At 31.9% G+C, this 23,145-nt stretch overlaps 2 protein-coding genes and 6 non-coding genes across 10 annotated transcripts in view; 5 read left to right on the forward strand and 3 right to left on the reverse strand.

Moving 5' to 3' along the window:
* Positions 1 to 553: 553 nt before the first annotated feature.
* On the reverse strand, positions 554 to 14,041 carry LOC149896999 (uncharacterized). Its single transcript, XM_090116909.1, has 13 exons — positions 13,885 to 14,041; positions 13,341 to 13,799; positions 13,082 to 13,248; positions 12,675 to 12,775; positions 12,267 to 12,397; positions 11,498 to 11,751; positions 5,359 to 5,519; positions 4,761 to 4,920; positions 4,113 to 4,347; positions 3,159 to 3,309; positions 2,777 to 2,862; positions 1,986 to 2,144; positions 554 to 1,415 (listed from the first exon to the last, which is right to left on the reverse strand). Exons 1-13 carry the CDS (start codon positions 13,994 to 13,996, stop codon positions 1,300 to 1,302), a joined length of 2,292 nt encoding a protein of 763 aa, XP_089973035.1. The 5' UTR covers positions 13,997 to 14,041; the 3' UTR covers positions 554 to 1,299.
* Positions 6,273 to 6,345, forward strand: TRNAA-AGC (transfer RNA alanine (anticodon AGC)). Its single transcript has one exon. It is a non-coding gene; the product is annotated as a tRNA-Ala (tRNA).
* On the forward strand, positions 6,842 to 6,914 carry TRNAA-AGC (transfer RNA alanine (anticodon AGC)). Its single transcript has one exon. It is a non-coding gene; the product is annotated as a tRNA-Ala (tRNA).
* On the reverse strand, positions 8,279 to 8,351 carry TRNAA-AGC (transfer RNA alanine (anticodon AGC)). The gene has a single exon. It is a non-coding gene; the product is annotated as a tRNA-Ala (tRNA).
* On the reverse strand, positions 8,935 to 9,007 carry TRNAA-AGC (transfer RNA alanine (anticodon AGC)). The gene has a single exon. It is a non-coding gene; the product is annotated as a tRNA-Ala (tRNA).
* TRNAA-AGC (transfer RNA alanine (anticodon AGC)) lies at positions 9,830 to 9,902 on the forward strand. The gene has a single exon. It is a non-coding gene; the product is annotated as a tRNA-Ala (tRNA).
* Positions 10,977 to 11,049, forward strand: TRNAA-AGC (transfer RNA alanine (anticodon AGC)). Its single transcript has one exon. It is a non-coding gene; the product is annotated as a tRNA-Ala (tRNA).
* Positions 14,042 to 14,655: 614 nt separating the features above from the next.
* The window catches only part of Ndf (Nucleosome-destabilizing factor), a 58,097-nt gene continuing 49,607 nt past the window's right edge, over positions 14,656 to 23,145 (forward strand). For 2 of the 3 annotated variants that reach the window (XM_090116863.1, XM_090116864.1), the window contains exons 1-6: positions 14,656 to 14,740; positions 14,827 to 14,863; positions 15,242 to 15,324; positions 16,339 to 16,465; positions 18,556 to 18,705; positions 22,569 to 22,766. In XM_090116863.1, coding sequence (XP_089972989.1) covers positions 14,706 to 14,740; positions 14,827 to 14,863; positions 15,242 to 15,324; positions 16,339 to 16,465; positions 18,556 to 18,705; positions 22,569 to 22,766 — 630 coding nt within the window. In that variant the 5' untranslated portion in view covers positions 14,656 to 14,705. The remainder of the gene's footprint in view (positions 14,741 to 14,826; positions 14,864 to 15,241; positions 15,325 to 16,338; positions 16,466 to 18,555; positions 18,706 to 22,568; positions 22,767 to 23,145) is intronic. The other variant, XM_090116865.1, reaches the window with a different exon arrangement.

Below are 23,145 nucleotides of genomic sequence, written 5' to 3' on the forward strand. Positions count from 1 at the left end.
AGTTTTATTTTTTCATAGCATCAAGGGACTGCAGTAGACTTTAGTTCGATACCTCCACTCGTTCCTGAGAAAAAGGGTGTTGACAGACAGACGGACAACAAAGTGATCCTATAAGGGTTCCCTTTTTTGCCTCCTGGGGTTCGGAACCCTAAAAAGAGCTTTTTTTCCAGATCTGATGAAAATAAGATTCCGCAAATCGTGGCAAAATATTGCTAACGTTGCAAACAATTTAAGTTTCAATGGTAAATCTAAACTAATATTATAAAGCGGAAGACTTTGTTTGTTTGTTTGAACGCGATAATCTCAGGAACTACTGGTCCAATTTGAAAAATTCTTTCGGTGTTAGATAGCCCATTTATCGAGGAAGTCTATTAAGGCTATATATCATTACGATAAGACCAATAGGAGCGAAGCCAAGCGAGTGAAACCGCGAAGCGCAGCTAGTTATTTATAAAATTGAAGAAACCATCGCTTTAAATAACTATCAAATGAAAAAAAAACGATATTTTCCATTATAGTCATAGAATTTAAGGCGGTAAATAAAACAATGAAATGAGAAAATAAATTATATTTCATATTTACATATTATGTAAAAAAAGTTAACATTCTCAACAATAAAACTAAGTACATATCTAAGAACAGGCTTTTTATATTCGTACTGTACACTTTTTATCTTCATAATATGTATCTACAGACCATATTAAATGTTTGTGTTTTAAAACTGACAATTTTTATTACAATAAGATATTTATTATAAAATAATAATTAAAGTATTTGTATGAATACATCAGTAGTTCGTGTTGTATAAATGCCGATAAAGCAAATCCGGTCAAGTGCGAGTCGGACTTATATTTAACATGCGCAGTTTCTTAAAATTATATTATTCTTATTATTCATTCATTTATTCATTGAAATTTAATGAAAAAATTGACTTTAAATTCAAGGAATATCGTAACAAAACAACATGACACAAGTTAAAATAATTGAATAAAAAATAGTTTAATAATTTGTTTCGTACACAGGATTTAAATAACTAGCAGATGAGATCATGCGAGTTTAAATCAACGATAACAATTTTTACTAACTTTATAGTATGGCTTTACATGCGTGGTAAATATTATTTTTTAAAGGGTATCAAAACTAAGAAATGATATATAAAATGAAACTAATTACTACTCTTTATTCCAACATGCAAATAATAACAGAAACAAACTAAATCTGAGTAAATTTTAATGCCATATTTCTGAGTTTTTTCTTTTAAATATTAAAAAAACATAATAAAAATATTAAAATAACATATTAATCAGCAAGAGAGAAACTTTTAAAGCTATTCATCCACGCTTTTTTCGTATAAGATGGCGTCGCGTCTTCTGGAGACGACTGGAATGTACTCGAAATTTCAGCTAGCATTGTACCTGAAAAAAAAAAATTACAATTATTATTTAACTAGCTTACCGCCCGCGGCTTCGCCCGCTTTGTCTAAAACCTAATAAATTATATCCTAAAACCTTCCTTTTGAATCACTTTATCTATTAATTACTATTTAGTGATATGAAAAAGAATTATAAATACTGAAACTTTAATATATATTGATAAAAAGAATTTTTTGCTGAATCTTTTGTTTCAAATAGTACATAATATGAAAAAAGTCATCTTTTCTTATTTTAAAATCTCTAACAAGTTGTTGAATGTTAATTTCTTGTTTACTAATTGAAAAGAACTCATGTTTGTTACACTATCTTATACGTCAAGAACGGCTGAACAGTTATTAATGATTTGGTCAGTTGTTTTGTTGGTTTGGTTTGGTTTGTTATACTTTTCATTCGAAGTAGGATATCAAATATCAATGTAGTAACATTCTAAAAAACTACTAAAAACAAATACAATCGGATGAACTGCAACAAGCAGCTAAAACACATTTTTTTTCACATAACATTTAGTACTAATTTTATTTTTACACAAGTCATATTTTTTTAAATACTCACTATAAACATCATCCTGTCCAAACCGCATCGCGCACAGCTCAGCCAAATGCCCCTCGTGGTACCCGAGCCGGGAAGCGAACTCCACGTCCCTCAGTATACACTGGTATAACACTTGTATACCACTGCGGCATGTGCTTAGCAAGTCGGAATTAATATCCGCTGAAAATATTAAAAAAAAATATAAAAAAGTCTTTATTTTAACTACGGTAAGGTTCCTTCCTTCCTTGTTTGATTTTACGCCAATTTCAGAAATTAAAAATTGTAACGCTCGCTGTAAAGTGTTCGAAATGTAAATAATTCGCATTTTAAATCTGTTAAAAAAAACTTTTAATAAAAAAAGAGCGTTTGTGCCGAGCACACGTGTCAGAAGTGAAACTTTTTTGTCAAGATAGATAAAAGATAACGAAATCGTGGCCTTACTCCATGACATTAGGGTATTGTCATGATGCGACCTTGAAATTTTATTCTCAACGCTCCTTAAGTAGTTTATTTCACTTCCAAAACATTCTGAAAAATCACTATTACGGCATTATCATCGTCATAGTCTAGTTAATAGTACATTAACTAGACTCACTATTCAATTTCCAAAAGGCTTTGCCTCATAACATTGCAACACTCACTCAAATTAAATCCTTATACCGTTGCAATAAAGTTTAAAGTCTATTGGAAGCCCATATTACAAAATAAATACCATTTATTCAAAGTAACATTTATGAAAACTCTGCCTCTATAGACGCGATATGCAGAGTTTTGCTTTGGACAATTTTTTAATTAAAGTAATAAAGTGTTACCTGTATTGTCTGTTTGTTTCAACATATTAGCACATATCCTCAACGCATATACAATAACTTGCATCAACACCAGCTGGCAATCGCATCTGAAATAGTCCATTCATTTTAATAACAGAGACAGACTAACATAAAAAACTGACATAATGTTAAATCTACCATGTATGACAAATAGGATTAGTTTTTTCTTATATAATTAATCCTTTAAAAATCGATAATAATTTCTCTAATTAAAAGTCACCAATTCTTATTAAAAATACAAATACACATATAAACAATATTTTTTTAGATTTTTCCGTGCACAAATATAAGTACACGAAATTTTTAAATATATAAGTATCGAAAAGAAGTTAAATTAATTTTTAATTGATTTAAAATAACATACCTGGTTTCCTCATTTGTACTAGAATCGAACTTAGTATATAACGTAAGTAAATTCATACATAATGTCACAGCTTCCGTTTGCATATTCTGATTTTCCATACATTTAAGAGCTGTCTCTATTTGCTTTAATAGGACTTGAAGGAGACATGAGTCTGAAAAATATTAAAATATGTATAAAGAAAGGAGGTAGTTTTAAATTAGGTATAGACATAGATTGAGAAATAACGACGCGGGTCTGATTAACGCTATAAGCTATCTGATAGTAAAAGTTCTGTTACAATCAGTCCGTACATTTCGGAGGTTTGTAATAACAAGAAAACTGATGACAATATTTTATGTAATTCCAAAATTAGTGAGATAACTAATAAATTTTTAAAATACATAAAAATAGCGTAAGTATTATTTTTATTTAATTTGATATTCAATGTCGCATTTTTACTTATATTTTGCAAACTTCAATTAAAATAAATAGCACACTAGCCCAATTTTTTAATATTACGTCATTTTCTTTGTGTGCGTGTGTGTGTGTATGTTTTATCTCTATGTTAAAAATTGGTTGTCTGTAAAGTCGGTTTACTGGCGATAGTTGAACGTGACAACGTCCGATTGTGCTTCTTTGTCGCTCGTTCCGCGCTCTCGCTCGCACTTCAAGCCTTACATGGAACGCCTCAGAGCGAGGTAACGCCGCATGAGTCATGTTTTTTCGTGCGTGCAGCCGGCTCTATCGAATTATGCGTGTTGGAATATGTGTACATTTATATTGGCAACACTGTATTGTCGAGTAGGCAGATGCCGGTTAGCAATGTTAATTATGTAAAAGTATAAACTGTTTTTTTCTCTAATAAAGCTAAGTGAAGTTATAACATGGTGTTTGAATTAGTTATTTAACATGGTAGAAGACGTTGTCACGTCAAAAAGTGTTTGTTTTATTCTTATTTCAGTTGGAAAACCTTACCTTTCTTATACAACAGTACGCCTTGATCATAATCCATTCTCAAATTGCCACCAACACAACCAACACACAAACCAACACACGCACCAACAACCAACACAACGCACACGGCCGGTGTTGGACGCGCGAGTATCATGTGTTTTTGTATGTCTGTCTGTTGGGAGGCCGGGAAATGAGCTAGTAGTGATAGGAATTGTGTGAGCGAGATAAGTAGGCCGCTGTAGAGGACGCCGGTGCACTGGAAGTTTTTAGAATATTCACAATCGATATTTTTAAGGAATAAATAAAATTCTAATTAATAAAGAATTCTAATTCTATAAAAATAAATATTAAACATTCATAATTAATTAACATAGCCAACATTTATGAATCATAGTTGTTATAACATACCTACATTTTTCTTAGAAATTTTCAATAGTATTGTATTATACTATTGAAAATTTCTAAGAAAAATGTAGGTATGTTATAAAAATTAAAAAGGTAACACAGTACCATGTTTTTTGGGAAATATTTTTTGATGAACTTAAGAAGTATATTCTGATTAATAACCGTAAACAGTTATTATTTAACTTTCTTAAAAAATCTATACATTTATAAAAAAAAAATCCGCATTTTTAGAACTACCCGCAAAAATTACAAATAAAAACTTACCGCAGTATCCAACATACTGCATATTTTACAAACTACATTCAGTATATCTTGTATCACACTGTCTTTCAGTATGCTGATATCAGCGCTGTCTCGCAGTAGAATATACGACACGGCTGTAAAACGACGGGCTTGTATGGCTTGCTCCTCTTTGTATAGTGGCCTGAAAATAATTCATTTTAATGTTTTTAAATATGAATTATAAAGTTTTTTAGAGAATAATATCAATTTAATAATAAAATAAATACCAAGAAATTTTAAAACACTGCTATTCCAGACTTGTTTTTTTAGTTGTACTAAATGAATAATTTAATGTTTTTGGCTTGGTTAGAAGAATAATTTTGGTAAATTTTTGCACTGAGGAATAATAATGAACAGCTTTAATGATATTTGTTGTTTGTTGTTGATCTTAAATGTAAAGAGAAACATTCAAATGCTATTCGCAACTTCTTTTACTCAATTGAATTTCCATGAAAGTCTGACTTACGCTTATCTATAAAAAAAACTTTCCAAGCCATAACAATGTACCTACGTAGTTACAAATCCAATATTCTAAATATCCTCCTATAATGTACTAAAAATATATTGAATTTATACTCACTTGCCACTAATCAAATCTCGTATTCCAAACATGTTCAGGCTGGCAGTCGAATCTATGTACCTTTCGTCCATTTCCCGTTGAAATGCCGTCGTTACGCGCTGAGCTATTAGACATAATTCTGTATGCACTTCTTGTAATATCTCTTTGAGTTGTTTGAAGATCTGAAAGAAAATGTAATCTAAAATCTATTACTATAATATTATAAAGCTGAAGAGTTTGTTTGTTTGAACGCGCTAATCTCATTAACTACTAGTCCGATTTGAAAAATTATTTCGGTGTTAGATAGCCCATTTATCGAGGAAGGCTTTATATCATTACGCTAAGATCAACAGGAGCGGAGCTACGCGGGTGAAACCGCGAACCGCAGTAATTAATCGTAATTAATAATTACAATAATCGTCATGTCGTAGTCACCATCAATGTTTTTTTTTTTTGTAATTGTAAATCGTTTGGCCAAAACTTCTTTTAATTAGCTACTTTAATTTTGTTAAGATGTGGCCTAAGAATTATGATGGCTCGCGCTTTCTTAGAAGGTACAACTCACTGTACTTTTACTAATAGATATAATAATTGCAAAAATGTGTTTATTTATTTGTCTTTCTTTCACGTCGCAACGAAGCGATTTTATGGTATGATTTTTATGTTAGGTTACAGGAGGCTAGAGGAGTAATCTATGTTACTTTTTACCATTGTAAAACATATTATTCCTATAATATTTTCTTTTAACCACTCGAGCGAAGCCACGGAACATAGTTGAGCTAAATTTACATTTCTATATACTTATACATAGTATATGTGCTATGTAAGTGTATGTTATACTTTGTACTTGTTTCGTTAAGTGAAAGGCCACCAGTGCTGACCAAATGCCCTTGTTTTTATATGAACTGTTGTTAAATTTAGTTAAGCTACCAACCGGGGGCGTAGCTCAGATGGTAGAGCGCTCGCTTAGCATGCGAGAGGTACCGGGATCGATACCCGGCGCCTCCAGACTTTTTGGACTTTTATTATGTGCTATATTTGTTCATTATATGAGGCAGATAAAAAAAATGAAAGGAAAATTATTCACTAGTTTATTTCCTTCCAATATTTTTTTGAAATCAAAGAATCGGAAGTCAGAAAAAAACAATGAAATTTGGTAACAGAAGACCTAGAATAAGATATAGGCTAATTAATATCTCGGAAATCCCACAGGAACGGGAACTATGCGGGTTTTTCTTTATTCAGCGGCGGAAATTTAATACATAATAAATTAGATACATTTTATAACTATAATCGATGAACACAGAAGTGAAACTTCGTCATAAGTTACACGAAAAGACGGGGCGATTTCCTAGTTTTAAGAACATGTTCTGAATGAGATAAATGCCGGCATTATTATATACATGCTGCCCGATCATTCTCCTTTCATTTCATTGTCCTTGCAATTGACGGTATTGCGTAAAAATAATGAAACCAATGGTTAAATTCAACATGACTCCCAACCGGGGGCGTAGCTCAGATGGTAGAGCGCTCGCTTAGCATGCGAGAGGTACCGGGATCGATACCCGGCGCCTCCAGGATTTTCTTTTATTTTATTTCTTAAATACATATTATTCTCCAGCGATTTCCTGGCCTATTTTATAATGCTAGGCGTCCATTACAGGCGGATCGGGCCGGGCCGCATCGCAACGGGCCGTCTCTAATGGACGCGCTGTTTGCTCCTGCGTCCACCTGTACGGGGCGCGGCGGATCGCCTAGGCGGATTTTATCTAACAGACGCTCGCCGCTTACATCCGCCTGCCTGCGTCCACTAGACGGGTCGGGGCGGGCCGGGCCGCAGCGCACCGCCGGCAGAAATCCGCCTGCGAAGCGATATCCGCCAATGCGTTGCGGCCCGCCCCGGCCCGATCCGTCGCTAATGGACGATGTTTCATACAAAACATAGGCCGGCGTATTTTTGCGTTGCGATGCGGCCCGGCCCGATCCGCCTAGTGGACGCCAGCCATTATACATAGACCACATCACAGGTACATTTAAAAAAAAATATAGGTGAGAATCGGTCTTCCAAATTGTATGTAATGGCATAAACTATGGTCAATAGTACCTTCGTTGACACATTAAGCGGCAACAAAAATGAAATAATTTGGAAAATCCAAAAGTGCACGCCTCATATTTTTTTTTTAATAAATATTTATTAATTATTATTTTTGTTTATTTAATAACAATTAAACCACATCGAATCAGACCCTGAAAAATGAAAGGGTTCTATTCCTGAGCATACTCAAGCGTAAGAGAAAAAAAAAGACTCGATTAGTAAAGTATTTCGGTCGCTATCGTGTTAACAAGAAAAAGGATCCGCACATACAGACACACGGACGTCCAAGACAGAACTTTTTTAAACTGTTTTTTAACTAGTTTAAATAACAAAAATGACATCAAAAATATCATGAACGTTAAAAATAGTGTTTTTTCTTAATATGTGTGTGTATGTATTATCTTACAAGTGCAATGTATGATACATAAAGACATTTTAAGTTTGAAAAATCAGATGTTTTGCGCGAAGCGACAGTAGTACCCACCTCAACGCTTCGCTTATGAGGCGTGCAATACACTAAAAACTCTACGTTCTTTTTCGATTTATTACTACAATTATTATCAGGTAATTTTGTTATTACTCATTCTGCCTTAAGGTGGTGTGGTAGAGCTTTCCCAGTTCCCACGAAAACGCGTTTTAACTATATTCTATGAAAAAAAATTAAATATTAAATGATTTATGATGTATTATAAATCATTTAAAAAACTGCTTGGCGTCACCATATTTCCAATATGATGACGTGAGCGGAAAAGACAAGAGGTGGAAAAACGAAAATTCGAAACTTTCTAGGAAATTCGATTTTTTCTTAACTATATGACTGGATAGACTTATTAAAAAAAATAGAATTGGAGGCGCCGGGTATCGATCCCGGTACCTCTCGCATGCTAAGCGAGCGCTCTACCATCTGAGCTACGCCCCCGTTGAGTAGACGCTCGAATTTATCATACAATTGTATTTCTAACATAATATCTACCGTCAAACAAGGACAATTTAGTGAAAGTATATATATCCCAGGCCTTAAAAACAAGTCTTGTAATTATTTTATATCTGATACTGCAAGCAATATTTGTTTATTTCATTCACAAATAAATAATTGTAAGAGAAAATGTAACTTTGGCTTTCTATGTGTAAATAAGGGTATAACTTGCGAAAACGTGCTTTGTGATATTTTAGTAGTGAAAGATTTTTAAGTTTAATTAAATTTAAAAATTTAATAAATTATAAACAAAATTAAAGTGACCATCATTTTAATTAGTTGTTTCATTCATAAATATGTTTCATTTTACTTCGCCTGTACCTACAAACATGTCTTATCTTAGATTTTCATTATGTGAAGAAACGTGTTGTTGTTCTGTTATGTTAAGAACCCTAATATATTTTGAAATAACCTGTGCACATGAAAAATAAATGAATCTTCTGTTTAATTAAGAATTCATGGCCCTTTTTTCAACTTTACTTTATTTTTAGTGCGTTTTTCATATTTTGTATAAAAAATAAAGGTTTGGAGGCGCCGGGTATCGATCCCGGTACCTCTCGCATGCTAAGCGAGCGCTCTACCATCTGAGCTACGCCCCCAGTTGTTAACATTGTTAAAATAACGGTTCAGTTTAATTTTTTATACCGTCGAAATGCCTAAGGCAAGGACATAATATATAACTAGAGCACAGAAGTCACTTTCACTCTCACATAATTTAATCAGTAATCACTACATTAAATACCGCATGTTACTTGCTACATCTGATTGTTTGTTACAAATCATGGATTTTTTTTATAAACTGCTGAACGGATTTTCATTAGATTTTCACCAAAAGATAGATAACGATATGTTAGGAAGTAATAGCAGTTTAATTTTTTAAACTAACGTAAATGTAGCAAATAAGGTTTATAACCCGCATGTATTAGCTTAAACTGTATGTTTGTATGTAACTGAGTGCTTTAGACTTGATTGTGACCCAGTTTTAACGGGCTGACTTAATTCAAACATTGTAAACTTATCAAAGAATGGTCACAATAGAACAATTTCATGAGTTTATATTAGACTTTTTTCAACTACTTATAACCTAACTTAACTTGTTATTCAATCATTATTCTGAATAATTTTCTCAATAAATACATGTTTAAACAATATACTTTGTTCAGTAATTTAGGACGTTTACGAGGCGATCCTTTATTTAAATTTTTATCTCAGATCAACCCTAGCTCAGAATAATACATAAGGTACATACTTGCTTTTTGATTGATATAACAAAGAAAAAAACCTTCTTAAAAGCTTACCGAACAAGTGAAAGGTCTACATAAATAATTGTACCATACTGAACAAGTTTTACTGTCCTTGCATTTGACGGTATTACGTAAAAATATTAAAAGCTATTCATAAATTCGAACAATTGAACAACGGGGGGCGTAGCTCAGATGGTAGAGCGCTCGCTTAGCATGCGAGAGGTACCGGGATCGATACCCGGCGCCTCCAAATTTTTTTATCTCAATATTTTTTATTCAATTAAAAAATAAAAATGGAAAAAACTAACCAAAAAAAATATTTCATAAGTAACAACAATGTACTAGATCATCCCTTAAGATTTTATTTGCTGTACAAGTGTGTGACAACTTGCTGCTTTGCTGATTATTATTATTTACTAGCTGCGCCGCGCTCCGCGGTTTCACCCGCGTGGCTAAGCTCCTGTTGGCCTTGGCGTGATGATTTTGGTATAGCCTATAGCCTTCCCCGATGAATGGGCTATCTAACACCGAAAGAATATTTAAAATCGGACCAGTCGTTCGTGAGATTAGCACATTCAAACAAACAAACTCTTCAGCTTTATAATATTAGTATAGACATGTATAGATAAGAGAAAACAGAAGATACTACCCCAAGTTCTTTAAAGAATGCTTTATGACCCTTCTCCAAATTCATTTTAAAGTTATATACAGAATATATAATATATGGAAGTCACATTACTCCTTATTTAGAGAATATAATTGTTAATATTGTTTCAAAACTTAATATCACATTTTTATCATGTACCTGTGCCTACGAGTCTTAGCGTAATGTTATCTAGCATTCCCTTATAAATGGCGATCTAATACTGAAAGATTTTTTCAAATCAGACCTGTTTCTGTTGAGTTTAGCGCATCAAACAAACAAATAAAAACTCCTCAGCCAATATTATTAAGGGCTGATTTTTCAATCCTTGGATAAAACTTATACGTCGAAAAATGTATAAAACTACCATTTTAAAAACGTACTCTAAATGTCCGTATTTGACAGTTTACGTGACATTTTAATATTATCGTGTAATACTTTATTGGACGGATAAGTTTTAACCGAGCATTGAAAAATCAGCCCTAAGTATAAAATTTTACTTATAGTTAATTATCTATTGGATAACTACGATATGAATTTCGTTTAAAAAAATTGGTAATTGACTTACAAATTTCTTTATGCCTACAAACACAATCATACCTTTCACTTTATTGTCCTTGCAATTGACGGTATTACGTAAAAATAATGAATAGTATAATTAAATTCAACATAACTCCCAACGGGGGCGTAGCTCAGATGGTAGAGCGCTCGCTTAGCATGCGAGAGGTACCGGGATCGATACCCGGCGCCTCCAAATCGAAAACCTTTTTGGGTGCAAGTATTTTTTTCTCATAAAAATACCATTTCCCTCAGACAGAGAAGTAATTATTAAACCTCTATAAATAAATGTTCTTTAATAATTTTTATAAAAATAATCTAACATTTGCTGGCCACTTAGCACTAGTGAAACCTTCATTGTCAAATCCACGTGAAGACACAAAAGTTGTTGTTATTAATCTTACAACTATTATAAAGGCGAAAGTTTGTAAGTATGGATGTATGGATGTTTGTTACTCTTTCACGTAAAAATTACTGAATGGATTTGAATGAAACTTTACCACAATATAGCTTATACATCAGAATAACACATAGGATAGGTTTTATCCCGGAAATCTCACGGGAACGGGAACTATGCGGGTTTTCTTTGAAAACGCGGGAAAAGCCGCGGGTGGAAAGCTAGTATACAAATAAAAATTACTCACATTAATATATCTATCCTTGTTCCTCTCTCCCGCAGCAATACACGTCAAATCTTCGTACACACTTGCTATACTAATTTTATTTCTCCGTCTACCCACACTGGGCGTTGAGGGTAGTCGGTAAAAAGTGTTAAAAACACGACATTTATTCACAGTAGTGTCCGATTTCTTTAGTTTCTCGTTGTATTCTAGTATGGAAGGTTGGTCTGGGTGCGTTTCTATTATGAGCGGTAGAAGTTTCTTGAGGGTAGATGGCTCTGAAATAAATTAAAATTTTTGTATTTGTAAATAGTATGTTCAACTTGATTATTATATGATTCAAATGGTGACACAATATTCATGTTAGAGGTTGAGTAAAAATCTGAATCAGAATATTAATTACCATGAGAAATAGCCATTCTTTGGTAAGTAATTTTTACTCTTAGGGCCGATTTTTCAATGCTTGGATAAAACTTATTCATCGAATAATGTATAAAACTACCATTTTAAAAACGTATTCTAATTGCCCGTATTTGACAGTTTACGTGACATTTTAATATTATTGTGTAATACTTTAATGGACGGATAAGTTTTATCCAAGCATTGAAAAATCGGCCCATAGTTTATTTTGTTTTAACTTAGAAATTGAAATAATTTTAAAAGATGTTTATTATTTCATACTTTTAAGAGATTTTGAATGCATTTCCCTTCATTCAATCTTCAAAAACATGTTTGCAGTTTATTTGTTCCACAATAAATTGCTGTTAAATCCATTAAAATATCTTTTATTTACCTGTCCTCATTATTGTGTTTAATTTCAGAATATGTGATTGGTTGTCAGTTTGTACACTATTTGTTGCAGTCTTCACTCGTCTTGCTTGAGTCATATTGTTATCTCTTTCCATGTAACTGTTCTGCTTATGACTAAAAAAGAATAATTTTTTTTTAAAGAATAAATAAATAATTTTTATTAAAATAATGCGTGAGTGCAAACGTGTCACAAGTGAAACTCTTTGGCAAGATTCAAAGATACCAAAATCGTCACCTTACGGTTGTGCCATGATGCGACCTTCGAATGTTACTCTCAACACGCTTAAAAAAGTTTCACTTCAATAATCTCTCCTCTTTTCCAACAAAATATGTATTTAAATAATTTTTGTTAGTATTTTGCAATAATGCAATTAAAACATTGGCAACTTACCTAGCTGAGATGTCATTTGCTCCAACAGTTACTTGAGTGAGTTTGATTTTAGATGATTCCAGCATCTTGCATTTCTCTTTTATACTTATAATTTCTAAGTTCTGAAAAAAAATATTCATATAGTTAGGTACTTGCACAAAGTTTGAACTTTGAATGTTTTAAAATTAAGATTATAACATGAAAAATATCAGTGCATTGACAATATAAAAAATAATTTCTAGTAAAGCATTGGCATCACCAATATAAAAATAATTTCTAGTCAATAGTACCTACTATAATATAAACAACTTTATACATAATATCCTTGAATTCATAATTTGTTCCCATTTAATAGGCATCAATAGTTTTTAGCACTATGTACATAATAAGACTTTTAATTATCATAATTGAATATAACAATAAATTACCTTAAAATCTAACTGATTCTTTAAATCATGTATTTGATTGTTTGCCACTCCAATCTTTTCCATCCACTCCATTTTAGCTTTTTCTTGTATTTTTACTTTTTCCATCCTAGCATTGTCCACAGCCATTTGGCAAGTTTTTAGTTGTGTTCTAAGTATTGTTGCTTCCCCTTGAAATCGAAAAATATTTTTTTTAAAGAAATACTTATTATATGCAATCATATAATTAAATAACTCTTTTTAATTAATAAAACATCCTTACCTTCTTTTGTAACACATTTTTCTAGAAGTTTTCCATTCTCTGATTTCAGTTTAGTATTTTCCTCTTGCAATTGAAGCAGCTGTTTATAAAATTGGTCCGAATCTTGTCCCTTAAATATCTTATCATTGACAATGAAATCATCACTTAAATTCATATGCTCTTTATTCACTTTAGATGATATTCCGGGGAGTGGTGATGATATTCTTTCACATTTATCCTTTAACTTAGTTGAAATAGTACTCAAGGGACTTGAAGTTGGTATTTTAAACGCAAATGGTGCTTTAGAAGTACTTGGAACTGCATCGTATTGTGTACTTGTTACTGCCGGCTTCATACAAAAACTGTAATCGGCCAACGAGGTAATATTTTGTTCGTTGTACGCTTCCTCGCACGCTTGACTCGCCAAAAGCAGAATCTCGTCATCATTATCGTCACCCCAATTATCAGCTTGATTGTTACCTGAAATATTAGTAAATACTTTAGAAATTTACCATCAATAAGGGCGAATTTGTTCCGCAAAGTTTAAAAGATTTTGTAAAATTACCTTTATTGGAACTAACATTTTGACTCAGTGGAAAGTTGTGATCAGAGACGGTTACATCTAATTTCGCTTTTTTTCTCTCTCCATATTGTTGAGGAAAAAATCTTTTAGACATGTTATTTAAAAACTTTATTTAAAAATATCTTTTGGCGCTGAGGACGAAAACATGTCGGAAATTGTGACATTGACAGCAACTTTTTCTTGACATATAGAGCTGCACTCTTACATTTAATTTACGATTTTCTTTAATGGTACTCACGGGTAATGCTAATAATAGGAAGTATTTCACAAACATTCCATCTTAATCTCCATTATCTCCCTTTATTAGATATATTTGAAATCGTATATTTCATATCTTAACCACATCCTAAATATATAAAGATTTTTTTGTAATTTTTCTGATGAAATGATAACTTAATTGAGATTTAAATTAAAGTTTATAAAAAAATATAGTGCAAAATACATAGGTGACTCTATTGAAATTACTCAAATTGAAATACTATAGTAAATTTGTAAAGAAATTCGTATGCAGGATGTAAAATATGTTGAAAATGTTGTTTTTCAATCAAAACACATTTTTAAAATCGCGGCTGTAAATAAATAACTACAAAATTATTAAAACAGTGTTAAAATCACGTTAAAACACAATGAAAACATTTGATTTGATTGATTATCTGAAATAAACAAAATGTTACCGGTTTATTTTCTGTGGATATATTTAACCATAGACAAAAATAAGACGCGGAAAAGTTACACGACTCTATAATTTGTTGTAGTCATTGAATTAGTTCGTCGAGGAAAGTGGAAAGAAGTGGACGTATACAATGTCTGACGCGTATAAACTTGGTGATTTAGTTTGGTATGTAGTTAAAACTTTAAAAAAATATTGTAAATATATACATTAGCACGTGTTCAATGTGTAACTCTTTTAATTTTTTGTTCCAGGGCTAAAATGAAGGGTTTCAGCCCTTGGCCCGGCCGGGTGAGTCTGCTTGTTACGCTATTTTAAAGTTATTCTCTTTCTAAATAAAGTTTAAATAAATTTGAAACCATTTACTGATGTCAAGAAACAACCGTACCAAATTTGTTTGTTGAAAATTTCGATGTAATCAACATGTTTTTAATGAGCGGGAATTTTTTGTGTACAAAAGCTGACGCTATTACGGTCACTGGCGAGAAGACACCAAAATTAAACTAAACGCTTTCATTGTAAACGTTCAAAAGTTCAGTCAAGTGTATAGGAAAATATTTATGTACATTAACATTACTTTAAATTTTTTGTTTATATCAAAACAAAAACCCATAAGAAGAGTTGAGACAAGAGAAAGTTTTATAATATGATTGTTTGATGATTTTTCAGGTAGCCATACCAACCCCAGAACTGAAGCCTCCGAAGAAGGCAATGAATGTACAATGTATTTATTTCTTTGGGACAAACAATTAGTAAGTCCGCTTTTAATATTTGTAATTTTATAAGTATTTAATGATTGCACTTTATATTACATCATCATCAAGACCCAGATTTGATGAGCCTAATCCTAGATTTTTATATCGTTTTAAATAATATAAATATCGAAGAATTGACTGATTGTTTATAGAAAAATTCCCATTCAATTAAATTTGAATTAAAATTTAATCATCAAACAACTGTTAATAGATAAATTTAAGAAGTAAACAGCATAAAGCGTTTTCTTTTATTCTCATGCAACCAAAAAGAATATCTTTTTAAAAATTCTAGTATATTTTTATAAACAGAAAAAATTTGTTCCTGTTTAAATAAAAGAGACACTATTTCATAAATTGTAACTTTATTTTAATAGATTTATGTAGAAGTATTATTTATAAAGATGTATTTTATTAGGGAACTCAAAGCCAGGGGCGCATATTGAAATGTAACCCAAAATATATTACAGCAGTGAATCAATATGTGGCCCATAGTTATATGCATTTGCAATTGTCCTAACTGCAAGCCTCGTCATATTTCCTTCAAGTTAATTCCATGCATACAAAGATATGTTATTATAAAAATTAGTTAATATCTTAAATATATTATATTCAAATAAGAACATGTATTTAATGTATATTGAGTTCTGATATAGGTTCCAGTTATAATTAAGTATATTTTTTAATTATGAAGATGCAGCATGTGTCTTCAGTATGATTTAATTAATTTTTCTTTTAATAAATTAACTTCAGAGTTTAGTGTTAATTTGTATACTTATGCAAAACAAATGACTACACATACCTACGTACAGGATAATTTTATTTGCTAAATATAAGGATTATGATCTAGACACTTCCCAATAATTATTATTAAGGGAAGATTAGTTAGACCCCCTTTTTATTTACCAAATATAAATTATTTATAATAAAGTTACCTATTAATAATACTTATTAAAAGAACATTCAATTACTAAAAATGACACACTGGTAAATTAATACTAATTTATTGTGTAGTGCCTGGATTGAGGAGCATAACATCAAGCCCTACCAGGAACATAAAGAGCAACTAGTGAAGTCATGCAAGACGACCGCTTTTAAAGAAGCCATTGCTCAAATTGAGGAGTACATTGTTAATCCTGAGGTAAGATTGTTCTCTGTACCTGTTACCATGATGTCAGAAAGCAGTATTAATTATGGTGTGGGAAAGAGATGGTGCTAGGTAACATAATATCTCTCTCTCTTAATTTTCTCAAGACTCATTTCCAATCTGTAATAAATACTGCTCTAAGACAATTGTAACCCATGTTTAATATATGTAATAGATATATTTTTGGATGTCATTTTTAAAAGTATGGTTTCAAAAGGAATTTCGATGTTTTCAGGTAGCATAAATATGTTAATATTAGTTGGTATATAGTAAAGCTCTATTTAAGTTGCTGCTGCTACTTTATATGCATTTTAAATGTTCATTTCTTTAGAGCACTAAAGTATAACGGGGTTGAAATTTATACTTATAGAATACTCTGGCACTTGTATTAAATGATAACTTAAATTTTTTTATTCACCATGAGCAAATTATGAATCTTCAGCGATTTAGGACTTAATTTCTGTGTTATATAATTTAATTTATATCTTATAATAGCACTATAAACAATATAAACTGGAGAATATGAATTTAAGTCTTAGAGTGCAATTATAAAATAATAAGTAAAAATGTGAATATAGGTTATTAGCGCTCCAGAGGCACGTCAAAATTAGCCACATTTTACTTCAGCTGTCTCTTTTTCGCTCACTCAAACTCAAACATTTATTTATTTAATTAGATTTCTTCTAGAAGCACTTTTGAATCGTCCTTACATATTTTTTACATTTACCATCGATTCGGAAAGCAGTATCTATGGAGAAGAACCAACAAGAAACTCCATAGTTGCTTTTTTAAATCATCTCAGTATAGTTAAATCATGCCATCTCACTTCGACATCTAATTGTAGTGCCTGTGCCGTTTTTGAAGATCGAATGTTTGTAAGCAACCTATCTACAGTCTATACCCTTTTACTTGTAATATCATATTGATAGGAAACAAATGGATTTAACATCAGTTCTGTTTACTTTTCCGTATTTAGTTTCTTACCAGATGTTGTATTACCTGTTATATCTATTTTTATGTTATATATATTTTCATTTTATAAAGACCGACTCACGTTTATACTCAAGCTTATAGTCTGGATCCAATATATGTAGTTGGAAATACTACAGCGTAATATCTCGTTTCAGAGAATTAACTTTTTCTCCTAACGAGAGCTGCGAGGATATTTCGATCTCGATTAACATGGAAAGTTTTCAGACGCGGGTTATTTTATGGATTCATAATACCACTAGCTAATATTAATTTTGTATGCCTTGAAAATTAATATTTGCCCATATTTCCAACGTTTTTCATTAATTTGCAATTATTCGTAGCGTGATGTCAGCCCTTCTAAATACATGGAATTTTCAATACCAAAAATCAACACGCATGAGTACAATTCATTCTAACCGGTAGTTCCTGAGATTAACTCGTTCAAACAATCTCATGTCAGCTTTATAATAAAAAGCGGTGCACCAGCAAAAAGGGGTGCTTTAGGAGGGTTCGCGAAGTTTTCTACCTAAATTGCCAAACTTTTTTTTTATGTGAATAAAATAGTATTTTTACTATGGATAATTTATTACAAATTGATAATTAAAAATGCTATATCAATGCTCGTAACTTTAGTGCCGTTTCTCAGTGTAACCAGAAAAATGTATAGATTGTAAAAATGTATAAGCGCATTTAGGGCAACAAACGTAGTGGAATTTTAGTATGGCAGTTTCAACGTGGCAGGGAATAAAATGGCTTCAGTCTGTGCTTCAGTAGATAATAACGACGATCTACGGGAATATTTCAGTCAGATTTCCGAGAATATTTCAATCAGATATCAAAGAATATTTCAGTCGGATTTCCAGGAATAATTTGGTCAGTTTTTGCTGAGCTTCCATGTAACGTAAAATATTGTTATTTTGTGGGTTAAAACAACACCTAATTTATTCTATTCGAAACAATAAAAAAAGTTATATGTTGCCTGTCATTTATTTATTTAAGAGAACAGTACCTACTTATAGACAGACCTACTAGAACCTTGGAACACCAGAAATAGTATGTAAACAATTAGTAAGTAACATACGAATATTTTTTCTCAAACATTTTCTCCTTAGAAATTCGGTGACATCGACGAGCACGCTCGCAACCCTGAAGAAGAGTTCGACAAACTAAAGGACAACATTCGCAAAGAGAGTACAGACGAACCTCCAGTGGAGGAACCGACACCCGAAGTGAAGAAAGAGAAAAAGAGCTCTACGCCCAAGGTAATAAGGACGAATGTTGTTTGCATGGCTTGGAAAGGTAATGTTACTATAGTCGAGCCAATTTAATAGGCAACATTTGACGTCTATCAATTTTATCTTCCAAGAGAGGTAACCTGCTTAAAAACATCGATTAAAGTGAATTAATCGATACAGATTTGAAACATTTGTAAATCGAATTTATTAATTTATGATGATTTTTGTTCACAAGTAATCAATGCATTCGATTCTAGATGTCAGATCTCGATTTTTAGAGTAACATCTCTGGTAATTAAAAAGAAAAAAGGTTTATTGACACAAAATTGTAGCGACGTCAGTTCTTCAATTCAGAAATTGTTTATTATGTTTAGAATGGTTCATCAGTAAAATGAAATCTTAAAATTACTTGTATCGGTCATTATTATTATAAATATGTAATCGTTATTGAAAAAAGTTAAGCAAATGTGCAGATCTAACAGAAAGAAATATCATGTTGTCGTTACTAGGTTACGTTGTTGAATTTTGTTGAACTGTCAAATGTTGCCTATTAAAATGGCTCTACTATAAAGTCCGGTCGCGGAGCAGAAAGAATTTCGTACAATGACCTCTTTACCTACTGACAGTGGTCACAAACATTTTTGAATGAAGTGCAGTTTACATGAAATATTTGGAGGAGAAAATGTTTTTTACTAATTTATTAAATAAATACAGTCCTTTATTCATTTACAATACTTATTAGTTAGTTACATTTTAACTTTTTCAATAACAACGATATATTATATAAAAAAAAGTGTGCGTGTACACACATTAGAAGTGAAACTTCTTTATGACCTTATTTTTCAAAAAATAATTTACTATGTCCTTACAATATTACAGAAATACGTTAGTCTAACACGCGATTTCGACTTAGGCGGATTTTGATTGGACATAAAGAGTTTGAGGTTTATTCTTATAAATTTTGAATTCACAAAATCATAATTGAACACCTGACACCAATCAAGCAAACACAAACCTTACTCTCAGGTTAAAGGTTTAGAATCCCTAAGGACGGCGGTCATTGCACCTGTGCGAGCAAGACACATTATTTTTACAAGGGAGTGACAGTGACAGGTAATAACAGGTTAATGTACGAAATTCTTCCTGCTCCGCGACCGGACTTTAGTTGGCCTAATTTAGCGCGGTTTTTGAGTATGGTATGACTGATTTTCATTTTAATTTTTTAGTTTGGTATGACTTATTTCGTTTCTGATTTAATATGTTTTTAAATATGGAATAACTATTTTTTAAATAATGTTTTTTTTTTAAATAGGGAATGCTTTTTTTTTGTTTTTAGTTTGATATGTTTTTGAATATGGAATGACTGATTTTGTTTAAATTTGGGTGCGTTTGATTTTAGGGGATGCCAACGCATAGCAATGTATGCTATTTTCTGGAATTTTATTAATCAATATTGTTTATAACTGCTTTGTATAAAAAATATTTACTAATTAGGACAATACTGCTTGTAGATGTAGTTTTGAGTGGTCAATGGTAATATTATATAACAATTAGTTTAATTAATTATAATTTTAATAAAATAGTGACAGTTGTTATAATAACAAATAATTGTATCATATTGTTTAAAGCACATATTATAAAATAAATGTCATATATAGAGTGCATTGCTACCTCTAGTTTTGTATGTGACACTGCGTACACGTGCATTTGTGTGCGTATTATGTTACCAGTTATAGGTTTAGAGACATTTATTTCAAAGAATTACAATTCACTTATACAGATATGGAATAATTATCTAATTGTTTTGAAAAAAAAAGTATACAGGGTGTCCCAAAAAGTATGGATACAACTAATATACCTGTATATTAGTATACAGGATGTCCAAAAAAGTATAGGTAATACGAAAAATTGCATAACATGCATGGGGGTGATTCGGATAGCCCTCTAGTCCTCTACCTCCCAGCTTCAGTATATCGATACTATTTGGGACAGCCTGTATAATATTGTTTACATTCTTTTGTAACATAAATAATTACTGGAGTACTATACTCTTGATAATATTGGTTTTGAACTTAGCAAGCGAGAATCGAGATAACCATGACTGAAAAGAACCCAGATTCCGACCACTCGCCCTTTTTACTCTAGTTTTATCAAGAGAATAAAGGCATATTTAATAAATACTGGCAACCCAAGCGAATGACTGTCGAAGTTTTGTGTTCATAGCCATATGTGTATTAAAAATACGCCAAACAATTTATTTACCTCGGAAAAGATACTGCATATTCTTTTTATTTGTTTTTGGAAAGAATTTTTGAAGTGATTCATGATATCAACTAAAAATTACGAACCACTCTATACGTCGTGTTGAGTGGGACTAGTCGCGTACCTATAGCACTAGCATAGTTTTGTATTTGCTTTTGAATTTGTATTGGCTTTGGCAACGGCGCTCGCATGTTCGATGCGTTCCAACTGTCGTGTTTTGTTTTTTTATTTATAATCAAAATCCATATCAACATTAATTTTGAATTCATTTTGATACTTTAAAGTAAAGCCTTTTGAACCACCATAAAAATCTTGAGTTAAAGGTTTTAAAATTAGAATATTATTAGAGTTAACATGTGTCAATTAATTATCTTAGACAGTGCGCGCACGAGCAACTTTGTCTCCGCAACTATTTTGTCTCCGCAACTATTTTGTCTCTCCCACCTATGGGCTAGTATGAAAGTGCGCGCACGTAGCGACGCAACTCCCCATACAAATTGATGAGAGAGACAAAATAGTTGCGAAGACAAAGTTGCTCGTGCGCGCTTGCCCTAAAAGTATTTTAATGTCTATCACAGGAAATTCCATGAAAACAATAGGAAGTTTTTTATTTCCTAATTTGTTTGCTAGTGAAATATCTTATCCAGTTAAACATCACATGTAACTATAGTATAAACCTCTTCCTTGCTTAACTGTGTTATTCTGAAATATGTTTAAATTCAAATTATTATAGAACAGTGTTGCACGCCTCATAAGCGAAGCGTTGAGGTGGGTACTACTGTCGCTTCGCGCAAAACATCTGATTTTTCAAACTTAAAATGTCTTTATGTATTATACATTGCACTTGTAAGATAATACATACACACACATATTAAGAAAAAACACTATTTTTAACGTTCATGATATTTTTGATGTCATTTTTGTTATTTAAACTAGTTAAAAAACAGTTTAAAAAAGTTCTGTCTTGGACGTCCGTGTGTCTGTATGTGCGGATCCTTTTTCTTGTTAACACGATAGCGACCGAAATACTTTACTAATCGAGTCTTTTTTGTCTCTTACGCTTGAGTATGCTCAGGAATAGAACCCTTTCATTTTTCAGGGTCTGATTCGATGTGGTTTAATTGTTATTAAATAAACAAAAATAATAATTAATAAATAATTATTAAAAAAAAATTATGAGGCGTGCACTTTTGGATTTTCCAAACTATTTCAAATTGCTTTTACTTTTGTAAACAAACTGAAATATATTATCTTAATTACAAACTGAATTAAAAATGGCTATGAAGGCACACTCACTGTTGCACGTTTAGTTGCTGACTGTACATGCTAATATAATAGGAGCGTTGGTGTGCACTGTGCATGTATCTTGAACACAAAGTTGTTTAACAACTAACTTAAATCTACTTAATAAAACTACATAGTTACCTTTGATTACACTTTGAAAAAAAAAGCTTTGTTTGTATTTCTAGCCATTTTCGGCCCAAAGAGGTTGACCTACTTATTTACTTCGAACATAATAACAGGAACATTTATACGCATGTATCATTGCTCACAAACGGATGAACCGCTTTTGATGTTTAAAAAAATATACCACAATACTGACAGAAACGTCCCCTCGGCATTTATAGATACGTTTGATTTCAAAGGTGAAATCTATAAAACGCTCCTCGTCCACGGGCCTCAAGCCGACGCCACGCAAAAAGGCCAAGAGTGCGTCGCGCTCCTTCACCGACTCGGACTTGGCCAATGAAAAGCCGTCGATGCTCAACCATTCGTTCTCGAAGAAATCCAGTTTGCTGCATCGCCCGTCGAATATTTTGAGACCTGTAAGTTTTTTTTTTTTTGTTTTAGTTGCGGGTAGATTGATATTTTAAGTTAGTTGTTAATATTGGACAAGTTTTGTAGGTATTTGGCTACTCCTAAGATAGTTTCCGTAAATTGTGTGAATTTAAATGATTTCTAATAAAACTGTTAAAAACTACTTTTTAATTGATGATAGGATTATTAATTATATTTATTTTAATAATTATTTTAATTTCAATTTTTAAAATTCAAAGAGTAATTCTTACCTAGGGCAGAATCGATCCTTGGCATTGACAAAAAATATAGCCCATGTTCTTATCCAGACTATAAATCTTTCTGTACCAAATGTTTTTGCGTGGAGGAGTGACAAACATACATCTATTCATTCTTCCAAATTTTTGC

The sequence above is a fragment of the Colias eurytheme genome, chromosome 26, assembly GCF_061535395.1.
Source record: "Colias eurytheme isolate Ceu_HAF_F1 chromosome 26, ilColEury1 Martin Lab GWU primary, whole genome shotgun sequence".
Classification (NCBI taxonomy): Eukaryota; Metazoa; Arthropoda; class Insecta; order Lepidoptera; family Pieridae; genus Colias; species Colias eurytheme.